This window comes from Anthonomus grandis, chromosome 9 (assembly GCF_022605725.1).
Source record: "Anthonomus grandis grandis chromosome 9, icAntGran1.3, whole genome shotgun sequence".
Lineage (NCBI taxonomy): Eukaryota > Metazoa > Arthropoda > Insecta > Coleoptera > Curculionidae > Anthonomus > Anthonomus grandis.
Genome location: NC_065554.1, coordinates 21,744,326 through 21,757,019, shown reverse-complemented (window position 1 = coordinate 21,757,019; position 12,694 = coordinate 21,744,326). Strand labels below are relative to the sequence as shown.

At 32.7% G+C, this 12,694-nt stretch overlaps 1 protein-coding gene across 2 annotated transcripts in view; it reads left to right on the top strand.

The window, feature by feature from the left end:
* The first annotated feature begins 58 nt into the window (after nt 1–58).
* LOC126740605 (nuclear pore complex protein Nup93-like) overlaps nt 59–12,694 on the top strand; it is a 24,758-nt gene continuing 12,122 nt past the window's right edge. Inside the window, exons 1-8 of one of the 2 annotated variants that reach the window (XM_050446699.1) lie at nt 59–234; nt 298–471; nt 563–751; nt 849–1,029; nt 4,581–4,871; nt 4,928–5,070; nt 5,124–5,292; nt 5,377–5,531. In XM_050446699.1, the coding sequence (XP_050302656.1) occupies nt 588–751; nt 849–1,029; nt 4,581–4,871; nt 4,928–5,070; nt 5,124–5,292; nt 5,377–5,531 (1,103 nt within the window). In that variant the 5' untranslated portion in view covers nt 59–234; nt 298–471; nt 563–587. Of the gene's footprint in view, nt 235–297; nt 752–848; nt 1,030–4,580; nt 4,872–4,927; nt 5,071–5,123; nt 5,293–5,376; nt 5,532–12,694 lie in introns of both variants that reach the window. The other variant, XM_050446698.1, reaches the window with a different exon arrangement.

Sequence of the window (12,694 nt, the reverse complement as noted above, 5' to 3'; positions counted from 1 at the left end):
CGTTGTGACACTGTCATTACTACATTTGTCAATTTTGCCAGTTCCTGGCTTGTACACAGCATGTTGAACCATCATATTATAAAATAGTTGAAAAAATCCAAATTTGTATGTTAATTATCCTTTTGGATTTAACCAACGCAAACGAAAAATTTTAAATGTCTGGTCTGTCATAAGGTTACCATAACAACGACAATAAGATAAGATATTGCCAGTTGACGTGGATATTTGACAAATGTAAGGTTATGTTTTTCGCCTTTTTTAGTAGTTAATGTATGCTTTTTTTTCGGTAATTTATAGTATTTTTGAAGAACTATCCTTGGACATGAATCGGCGCCGTTAAAGTAACCAAATCCCCCTCAAACTTCTTCCTACTAATCTTGATTAAGGAAACTATTGGCAATGTCGCGGCTCATTATGCTGTCAACAAGCCGTCCTGTTTAGTGTTTTTAAACATTGAGTATTTGAGGTTAAGTTAGTGAATTTCCCACTGGCGGTTTCTTGTTTGTTTTACTGTTAACTTTTGTCTAATTAATTGTCTAACTATTGATAAATAAACGTTTAGTGCGTAAATAGTCGTACCCAAAACAATGGCAGACTTCTCCGATTTGCTAAAACAAGCTGAACAGCTCACCCACGAATTGGAGGGCACCTCGGAATTGCCGCGGGTCGAAAGGTCTTTAAAGCAAGTCTTAGATGCCTCAAATGATCTTTACTCACGTGTGGCACAAAGTGGGTCCAAAGATATACAGGCGTAAGTATTATTTGTTATAGACTCATTTTTTTATTTGGTTTGTATTGAATTGTCCTTTCTGAGAAGTATTAGGCAAAACCGAGGAATTTCTTTTTAGGAATTTACTATTGGGTTCCAAAGGGATTGACCTACCCAAAATTGTGCAAAAACTTGAATCTATCAGCACAAAACGGACTTTCGAACCCATAGAGCCCATTGATGATATTGATATTGCCAATAAGCTGAAAAATGAAATTCGGAATAAAATATTGGAAGCTTTTGACTCAGGTTACAGAGAAGTAAGTTGTTTTATAATATTTCATGCAGCTCTGGCATACTTTCTCAATATTTATGTGTACATTTTTAATTTTAAACATATTGATAGGCTTTTAAAGTATTTTGTGATGAAGCGTTAAGCCACCTTGCAGACCATAAAATAATTTTAGATTTACATTCTTTTTCCAAAACACAAATCACTGAGAGAAATTGTGTTTTGGTATTTTATTGTTGATATGGTGAAGTGTAAATTTAATTTTATGTGTGCATAAATGCAGAAATGAACACACAGCAGCCTATTTTATACAGCACATTATGTGAAACATGTACAACTGGTTCTGGGTGTAGTTCCTCGAATTTTTATCCCACTGTGGAAAAAAAATTACAGTAATTTATGGAATATTATCAGAGGGATTTGTTGAAATATTGATTTGCGCTTTTGAATTATAGACCTTTTTTTAAAGAAAATGCTACTTTTATTTATGTTTTTATTAATATAAATTATGTTAAAATGAAATCTATTAAATATTTTCGCAAAATCCTATTATAGGCTGATTGATATGCAAATTTGTGATAAATTGTAAATAATACAACCAGAACTAATATTTGGCACAACTTTTTCAATACTGAATTTGAATTAGATCATTGGTTACTCTTACTATCATTCTGCAATTTGCTTATAATTTTGTACTTTTCTTAATCTCCAGTGTATAAGCAACAAATTTAAAAAAAAAAACAATTTTTTGAAAGTCCAAAAGTGGTAATGCTTTAAAACAACTGGACTCTTCTGCCACATCCTCTGGTGACCATTATAATTTTTTTAAAGATTTTAGGTCTCGGCTCTTAAAACAAACAATTTTCTTCAATATATGAAATTAAATGAATATATTACAAATATAGATCTGTTTACATGAGTCATTTATGTATCTAAAAATTACACTATAATTAATACTGAATATAAAGATTAAAATAATTGTTAAAATAAGTATAAATTAGAGAAATAAAAAAGGGATTCAGGGTTAGATTTAGGTTAGAAGGAATTGCTCATTAACCTGTAGATTAAGCTCTGCAGGTGTAACTCTCATTGTGTATTCATGGAAATCAAGATTTCTTAAAAGAGAATTCCCCTTCCAATGAATTTCAACCAAGGGTAGGTAAAGCATCAATATAATGTTGTAGAATTATTTCTTGATATTGAGTTTGCTTTTTGGACAATAAACTAATATACTTGAATATATAGAGTCTACCAATAAGAATGATATAAGTTTAAATTGCTAAAAAATAAAAATTAACTGGTTAATTTCTATGATTGATGTTTCATGTTGTAGTTTATTATGTAACATTATGTTTTAAACAAAATATCATTAAGATGTCCACCTCGGCTACGGCGGCAGACGTTTAGACGATGAACCCAATTTTCAATCACTTTTTCTAACAAGTTGGGCTGAATTTCGCGAATAATCCTAGTTATGTTAACTTTGAACTCATTGATGGTTTGAGGATTGTTAGAATACACCTTCGACTTCACATATCCCCAAAGAAAAAAGTCCAGGGGAGTAAGATCACAGGACCTTGGTGGCCAGTTGATATTGACATGTCGCGAAATTATTCGATCTTCAAAACGCTCTCTTAATAAATTAATTGTGGCTCGGGCGGTGTGTGATGTTGCTCCGTCCTGTTGAAACCAATTCTGTTCGAAGTCTCCACCATCAATTGCCAAAGAAAGTTTGTTATCATGTCGCGGTAGCACTCTCCGTTGACTGTCATAGTACGCCCCCCTGTATCCTCAAAAAAGTATGGACTGATAATTCCACCAACATGCAAACCAGACCACACAGTCACTTTTAACGGGTGTAATGGCACCTGTACTAATTTCTGGGGATTGTTCTGACACCAGAAGCGGCAATTTTGCGTATTGACAACACCACAAAGACAAAAATGGGCTTCATCTGAAAAGATGATTTGTTTCCCAAAATCGGCATTTTGTTCCAACTGCAACAGGGCCCAGTCGGTAAACGTTCTTCGCAAACCATGGTCAGCAGGTTTCAATTCTTGAGTTAGAACCATCTTATATGGATGTAGGCCTAAGTCTTTCTTCAAAATGCGCCACAGAGACATTGGTGAAATGCCTAATTGCTGAGAACGGCGCAAAACAGACACATTGTTATTCGCGTCAACACTTTCTCTTGCAGCGGCGATATTTTCAGCGGTCCTTGCACTTTTTTGTCGCGTTGGTGGCTTATTATCCAGAAGAGTGTACTCCCGTTCAAACTTATTAATTGTGCGCCTTATTGCAAGCTCAGAAGGCCGTCCACGATGGCCAAAATCTTCTCTAAGGAACGATAACAGGCTCTAACCGATTGCGCATTTTCGTAATACCTTTTCACGACAGCTATACGTTGCTCTTGACTTAAACGATTCATGATGAAATGTCAAAGTATACTTAAAACAACTGACGCTTGATCCGCGTTTTGACACATACCATTTTGCGTACATGGCCCACTAAACTTCTATCACTTCTATTGGTAGACCCAATACAATACCTGTATTCCAAATCCCCATTAACTGTAATAGTTTAGAATCTAAATATATGTTTAAAAACATTGCAATGTTATGAATCTCAAAATATTTCTAGGATTTTTATTGAATGCCTAAATTTATTATTCTTATTATACATAGAACAAAAAAATTATTAAAGATATACAAAACATGATAATTTAGTTTGTCCCAAATATTCTTAGGATTAATTATCAAAAAAGAGAGTATATTTCCCCCTTTTCTTATTATAAGGATGCTGAAGAAAAATCAGTGGAAATTAACATTTGTTGTAGAAACAATGAAAAATGGGTTTAAATACCAAAATAGTGATTTAAAATCTATTTTGCCCTTGTACAATCTTATCTTAGCTATAAAATTGTTGCTTGGTGTAGTTCATTCAACAAAACCCTAAAACCATTAGGAATAATATAAAAAAAAAATTTAATGTATGTTTAGCTTACTATTGTTATTTCCCACTGCTGATTTGTTTAAGTGTATATAATAGTTTAAGGGTAAATATAAGTACTTACTTGTCTAAATATAAAACATCTAGTCTTTAAAATTTGGGTTTTCTACACCATGTTGTCAAAATCAAAATATTGCAATACCCAGAGTTTAAATGACTAGCATGCAACAATCTTTTATATATGCCAGTTGCAAAATATTTAACTGTTTACCTACTCATTTAAAACAAGCCTTTCAAAAGCATAACTTCAAAACATTGTTCTAGGTAATGGAAAGTTAAGAAGGTAAATTAGCATAAATTGGGTTGAATTCATGATTAACATTTTTTAATGACTATATAGACTGAAGAAAGCAGACAATCCGATTAATGGTTGAGCAATTGAAACTTTTGTTTTTAACTGATACAAAATTGCATATAAACATTTTTTTCTTTCACTCAAATATTGTATTGTAATACTATTGTAGAGACTATGTAGGGATTATACTATTATACAGTGATTATGTAACAAATAGGGTGGAGATATTTTGGGCTGTAGTGCTTCCTCCTCAATTAATTGTTTCTCTATTTAAGATGCTTGAATCCACCTATGTCCAAGCCTGGGAGCATCAATGTTCAGAATGGAAACAACAAAAACGCAAAATCTTAAATGCCCTGGGAGGCAGATCCGGAATGCCCATAGAGTTAGGAAAACATCAAAGTATCCTACTAGAACGTCCATCGGCTCATATTTCCCATATGGGTCCCAATGAAATGATTTATGCTTCGAAAGTGATTGAATATAACACAAATTTAATCAGGGGCATGCCAAAAAGTAATTTAGTCAATGTTTTCTATGGGATTTCTAATGAATTTAAAGATGCTGTAAGGATTTTTATGAAAGTTTAATTCAATTTTTTTTATGAGTTTTTTTCTATTAGAGAGTGAAGGATATGTGGGAAATTATTAAATATATGGTGCAGTTGTCACCTTTCCCAAACACAGATGATCCTACCAAGGGAAGATACAGTAAACCCATCATTTTAGATCTTGTAGGTCAAGGAAAGAAATACTTGGAGGACAGGTAAAAGCAAGTAGTATGCAAAATGTATTTTTTTACAAAAACCACCCTTTTAGGTATAAAACTTACATGAACAACATAGTAAATGAAAATTTGGTTCAAGCAGGAAGAGGAGGGATACCTGGAACTTACCCTTTGGTGAGAAGTTTTGTTGGACTCAGACTCCAGGGAGAATATATGGGGTTAAGGGATGGTCTTGTCGACGATAGACCATTGTGGCCCATGGTAATTTATTTTAAAAACTTTACAAACTATACTCAATACAGTTTGTAAAGTTTTAAGGTTCATTTTTTTTTCTATTTTTGCTAGGTGTATTATTGCATAAGGTGTGGAGATGTATCAGCAGCAGTTTACTGCTTGAAAAAAAGCTCCTACTCAGAATACACCGAAATATTATCCATTTTGGAACTGAAATTGAAAAATCCAAATAGTCCAGATATACAGAAATTGGAGGAGAGCATTAGGTAAGTGCAAATTGTTAAAAAAATACTTTTACTCAGTATCTTAAAGCACATTTTGCTAATATTGAGATTAAAATCATCTTGCCAATAATAAACTTGTATTTGTCAAATATGACATACATAACAAATTAGATAACAAAATATTTGTACACTATTTTGTCTACCTATCATGTTTACTTTTCTGCAAGTATGTGCTAGTAAGTCTGAACTTGTCCTAGAGTTTCGGGAGAGATTGTTGTAGGCAGTACTTCAGAGATCTTCATACATCGCCTTCCGCCTACATCTGCCAATGTTTAATTTACATTGTCATTAGTGTTTTTAGTATCTCCTAGTTTAGAAAGCATTCAGACGTACACCATTATAATAATAATAATAAATGTCTTTTATTAGAACATAATGATTCATACAGACCTGAAAAACAAAAATGTTAGGTGTAGACGACTGGCGCAGTCTAGCTAATAGCTACTCTACAGAACCAATTAGCACACCTTGATTGAGACCTTTCAATCAATAACTATAATACCTATAAATGAAAACTAAATAAATATCTAAAGCATATTATTAATAAAAATAAATATATATCTTTCCTTTCCAAGCCTGTACCACCCAGAACACATTTCTCAGACTGGGAACTTAAATTTAAGCAAAATAAACAACAACCTAATTAAAAATTAATCTAATTAAATTGCAACGTTAGCAGATATTTCTTAAATTTAGTCTTAAAGACATTAATCGGTAAATTTAACAGAGTTACTGGTAATGTATTGTATGCTACTGCTGTATTATATAAAAAAGATCTTTGCAATATAGCACTCCTATGAGGTGGAACCGTTAACCTGTCAGTAAATCTAACATTTAAATTATGAATATGTCTATGGAAGATCAGTCTTTCTTGAAGAGTGGTAGGGAAAGATGGATCATTAATAATTTTTATTGTAAGAACGGCCCTCGAAAATCCATTCTAAGCCACCACACCACACATGATGAAAGTGAGATACACTGGTGGCCAAAAGTAGATTGACAACTACTTATTTTCCAAATTTGTTTATATCACGGTTTAGGAAATGATAAATTAGGTGGGACAGTACCTGATTAAAAAACAATGGAGTCTATTTGTAATGTTTAATTATATTTAAACTATTTATTCGTAATACCCAATTTTATAAAAAAAAAATTAAGAAACTAAACAATTTTCAAGTGGCCAAAATTAAATTGTCAAATTCAAAGCTTACTAAAATAAAAATAGGTATAGAAAATTTAAAGGGTTTTATTCAATAATGCGTTGCATAGCCTCTATTTCTTCTCACTTCCACCAACTTTTTGGGCATTGACCTAATTAAATTGTCAATATAGGACGTGTGAATTGGATATCCAGCATGCCTTCAAAGCTTTAAAAAGTTCTTGTTTACTTTTGAAATTTATACATCGGATGTGACGATCAATGTAATCCCAAATGTTCTCGATCGGATTTAGGTCCGGTGACTGTGACGGCCATTTGATAACATTAATTTTTTCTTGGGTCAACCATTGCTTAACGACCTTGGATGCGTGTTTCGGATCGTTATCATGTTGAAAGTAGTGGTTGAGTGGCATAACTTCATCAGCGTAAGGTACCATAACATCCTGCAGTATGTCTTTATACATGAAACGATCCATCGTGCCTTCTATCAAGTGTAGTGGACTCATCCCATAGCCCGAAAAACACCCCCACACCATCAGGGAACCACCTCCATGCTTGACTGTGGACACTGTATATTTGGGATCATACCTTTGGTTCACAGGACGCCAAACATATCTTTTGCCATCAATTAATTAAATTGAACTTTGATTCATCACTAAAAATAACCTTTTTCCATTCGGAGACTGTCCAGTGACTATGTTCTCGAGCAAAGCTCAATCGCGCCCGTACGTTTTTTAAACTTAGCAGTGGTTTCTTTGCAGGGCGTCTTATTTTTAACTCACTATATTGAAGTCTCCTTCTAATGGTACGACAACTAACTGAACCCACACCTTCTTCTTCCAAATGCAGCTTGATTTCTTTTGAAGTTGCGAATGGGTCAAGTTTTCTTTTTTCAAAATTAATTTGTCAACGCGACTAGTGGTCTTCTTTGGTCAGCCAGTTTTTTTAGAGGAACAACACTTCCATGGAGATGAAATTATTTTTTTATTATTTGACTTACTGTTGCCCTCAAAAGGGAAAATTTTCGAGCAATATCCACCTGTTTAACCCCTTTCCGGTAATCGTCGATTATTCGCATCTTAATATCGACACCAACGCATAAAACTCAGAGACTGAACAAATATGTTGTTTGTCAATCCAATTTTGTCCACCTAGCAGTCAAACAAAATTATTGGATTTTGATAAAAAAAATATTGAGAAAAAGTGCAAGCAATAAAAATCTATAGAATTTGTTTCTTCAAACTATTTACATTCCTGAACACTAATAAGCTCAACCGGTTTTTCCTTTGCTTCAGATAAAATATATCCGTAAAAATGGAATTTGTCAATCTACTTTTGGCCACCAGTGTATATGGTCGAACTTTCTTAAACCATACACAAAACCTAAGACAAGCATTTTAAACCTTTTAAATTCGTAATTTACTTTCAAGATCTAAAGAGAATCCGTAAACCGAATTACAGTAATTAAGGTGTGATTGCACAAGGGATTCACATAGTTGTTTTCTTAACCTAACATTTAATATGTGTCTATAATTGTGAAGAGTTTTAAGTGCCAAAAAAGTTTTTGAAAAATCTTCTTTAAGTGTTCTTTAAATCTTAATTGATCGTCCAATATGATTCCCAAATTTTTAGCAGACACAACAAATGCCATTTCCAAATATCATGAGTTGTGACTTAAGTGGAGTTAAGTAGTTAGCGTTTTTAAACCTTGATTGATGAAGAATTGAACCCTGTAATAAATTGCCTCGAAACTAAAATAAATTTGAGTATCATCAGCAATTGCAATATATCAACGATCTTAATATATCAGATGTAAAAATTATGAAAAGCAACTACTTTACTTTATCACAGACATTGGCTCTAGGCTAGGCTCTGACTACTGTTGTATCCGGTTCTTTATTGTTATTCCACTCCATATAAGAAAGCTTAAAGACAAGATATTTTTTTAAGAGAATTAAATTATGTTTGTTAAATATGATGTTAAATACGGTCTATTAACATCTGTTTTTGATCGCGCTAGTATTTAATTGTCGGGGTTTTAATAACACCGACGCAATAAAAACGTTATTTTTTAGCTTTGTATCAGTGGCGTAACTACCGGTGTTCCACTGTGTTCCATCGAACACGGGCCCCCAGAGCTCCTCTTACTACTGCTGACTGATATCGGAAAATTTTTTAAAGAACTTTCGGCTATTTAAATTTAAACTTTTTCCTAACATTTAATTAGTTATTACCTGAAAAATCTGTCCTGTAAAGTTGCAGGGGGCCCCCAAATACTTTATAATTTTAATGTTTGCAAGATTATCAAAATTTTTTTCGCAAAATTTTCGTTTCGACCGTAAACTATAAAAATATTTTCTAATGTTTTTGAGTTTTTATAGAATATATGGGGCCCCTACCAAATTTATGGTTACTGAAAATCATATTCACATTTTTCTACATTTTTATTTGATAATGATCTACTGGGGAAGATATTTAAAGCAAAGAAAATCGGACACTTTGTTTGTAAATCTAGCCTACTTCAGGCATTAAAAAATTAAGATATCTTCGTGTCTTGGTCAAATAATGCAAATACAGGTCGGGGGCCCCGACATTCAGCTCCTTGAACTTTATTAAGGTTTTTTCACGGAGAACAATGACAAGAAAAGCATCGAGATTTCATAAAAAGTAAGATTTTATATACTGGAAAGTTGGAAAATTTATATTTTTCTGGAAAGCTAAAATAATTCAAGTTTTTCCAATGAAATTTTTTCAAACAATTCATAAAAAATTGATTTAATCAATCAAATCCGCACTTTTTATTTACTAATTATTGTTCTATCCCTAATCTTAGCGTCATTCAATGAAGTTCTTTAAAAAAATATTTTTAAATTCAAAATACGAAATTTAATATTGAAATTTTTTATTTTCAATTTCAATATCTAAAGTTAAATTGTGAAACAATAAATTGAAAATATAAACTCACGAAAAAGCATTTCGATTTCGCAAACGTGGGGCACGGCAGAAGTTTTCACTGTTAAAAGAAAACGTCTCCCTAAAATAATGTTTGATGAAAAAAGTGGCCATCATTCCATCACTGATGATGAAGAATATTTTAAGATCAATGTTTTTTATCGAACCTTAGATATATTGACGACTCAGTTGAAAGAACGTAGTGGCAGTCTCGTTAAAATCAACAGCACGTTTTGCATTGTATCTCCTTCGTATTTGACGAGTTCGTCTGATGGCGAAATATTCAATGCAGCGACTGAATTTCATGAAAGATACTCTGAAGATGTTTCTTGTGAATTAGGAAATCAGTTGTTATCTTTCAAAGCTTGTTTTGGCAACAGTGTAAAGAAAATGGAGTCAACGAAACAAATGTTAGAATTCATTTTGTTTGAAAACTATTCATCGTGTACTAGCTTCTCAGAAATAATAACGGCTTGTTAGATGTTTTTGACTATCCTAGTTACAACAGACGAAAAACAATGAAAAACACAAAGTCACGGTCTCACAACATTTACTTAAAGCTACACGTGTTTCGCTCTATTCAGAGCATCATCAGGCCTTAAAAAGCCACTGACGTTGGCAAAACAGTAAATAAACAAATTTGTTTATGTTTGTTTGTGTTATGTTTTTGTTATGTTGTGAGACCGTGACTTTGTGTTTTTCATTGTTTTTCGTCTGTTGTATACGTCGGTCTCTTTGTGAAAAATGGATGAGATTTTCTTATTATTATCCTAGTTACTATTGCGAGTGCAGAAAGATCATTTGCAAAACTGAAAATCATCAAAAACTTTCTAAGATCCACAATGAGACAAGAAAGACTAAGTTCATTAAGTTTACTGTCAATAGAAAATAAAACTGCACGAAACCTTGATATTTGTCAGTTGATAAAGGCATTTGCAGAAGCCAAAGCACGAAAGAAACATTTTTAATGAATATGTTTATGCGTACCTACTGTAAAATTTAATTGGTTAAGACAATCATCTTCGGCATTTTTGATTAATACAACAAAACCTATGTAATTTTCATTATAAAAATATTTTTATTCAATAAATTATTTTGAGATTGAAAAATGATTGTATTTTCACTTATGATATGCAAGGACCGAAAAACAGGGGGCGGAGGGGGCCCCCGTTAGTGTAGGGGGCCCCGTACGATTTTTCGAACACAGCAAATTTCACCGTTGTTACGCCACTGCTTTGTATGTTCTAAACTTGACTAAACGCTTCTGTTATATGGAGCCCTTCCTATGAAATTTAAAAGTATATGATGGAAAAAATTCAACGAAAGTTTATTAAGTATCTAATTTTTCAAGTTGATGGTTTTTACCCTCTACAGGGCATTTCATATACATTTCATATACATTCTCCGTGGAATCTCTTGAATTCAGGAGAAACAAAGCTTTAGTTGTGTTGTTGCATAGAATTCTGCGTGGGGATATTGACTGTTCTGAATTACTGATATATTCTTCTCTGAATATACTCTTATATTCTTCTCTGTATGTAATGTCTAATAAAGCTAATAGAATCTCACAATCTTGTGACTTATCTGTTTGCTCTGGTGCTAAAGTTTTAAGAGCGTTTTTGGAATTATCCAATTAACTTTGCTGTTTATAATAATAATAATAATAATAATAATACATCGTTTATTTGCCCAATTTACAATAAAATATTATATCTTAACTAGATACAAAGATAATAAATATCATATGCTTTAAAATTGAAAAAACATCTTAACCATAATATAGGCAAAAAGGAGGCTAAAGGCAATTTAAAAAAGATTCGTGTTTAACCTCTTTCATTAAATAAGTTATAATTTCTTTTCTGTTTTTTTTGTTGCATCCAAAATAAATTACTTGGTATCCCCCAACAAGTGCCAAACATCCAATAAGCTTTAACATACCCAATACATACATATTTAATAAACGCGACGATCGCCAAATATACCCATTTTACCGCAATAAATATTTTTTGTATTTATGTTTAAATACGCTTGTTGATACATTTTTAAAGTCCTCCGGAATCTGGTTGTAAATTAAATAAATATTATAAGAAAATGACCGATGATAAAACATAGTGGTATGCAAAGGCGGAGAAATTAGACCTCTATGCCGGAGATTCAAAGAATGTACGTCAGTTCTATAGCGTATTTTATTTAATAGATACGAGGGGCGATTTAAAGTTATTACTTGGTATTACTTGGTGAAATACAGTAGCAGCATGCAGATTTGTACGATCCTCCATAGAAAGCCATTTGGTTTGTCGTAGCATGTAACTTACAGGATGTCCACGACGAATGCCGTAAATTAATCGCAAGCATGACTTTTGCACTCGCTGAATTCGACCTTTGTCCATAGAGTCTCAGCATGGACCATATACGACGTCGGCAAAATTAAAATGACTCAAAACCAGAGCGTCGCATAAAGTAATTTTTTGAGATGTTGAAAGTAGGTGTCTGTGCGGAAACAGTTGTTTTAAATTAGAATAAGCAAATTGAATGCACTTACTTATATGCTGTTTATACCTCATATTGGTGTCAATGTGAAGTCCCAAATTGCGGGAACAAGTAGAATGCAAAAGCTTGTTTGAGGAAGCTTCCAAAGCCATACTCTGATGCAATACTTCGCGATTTTTGCCGAAAATCAAGAAGGTAGATTTAGACGAATTTATTTGCAGATTGTGTTTTTCTGAAAAATCTATTAAGGCTTTTAGATCATCGTTTATTTTCTTGGCAGCTATTTCTTTACTTTCAGGAAAAAAAGAAAAGTAGAGTTGCGTGTCATCAGCATATAAATGAGCACTGCAATATTTTAAACAACTGGTGAGATTACTAGTATAAATACAAAATAAAACAGGTCTCAATATGGAACCTTGTGGAACTCCACATAACTGAAATGCAGTAGATGAAATGCCCTTATTCGTTTCAACGTATTGATTTCTATCGGTTAAATAACTTTTAATAATATCAATTGCGTCAGAGTCAAACCCATTATAGCCTA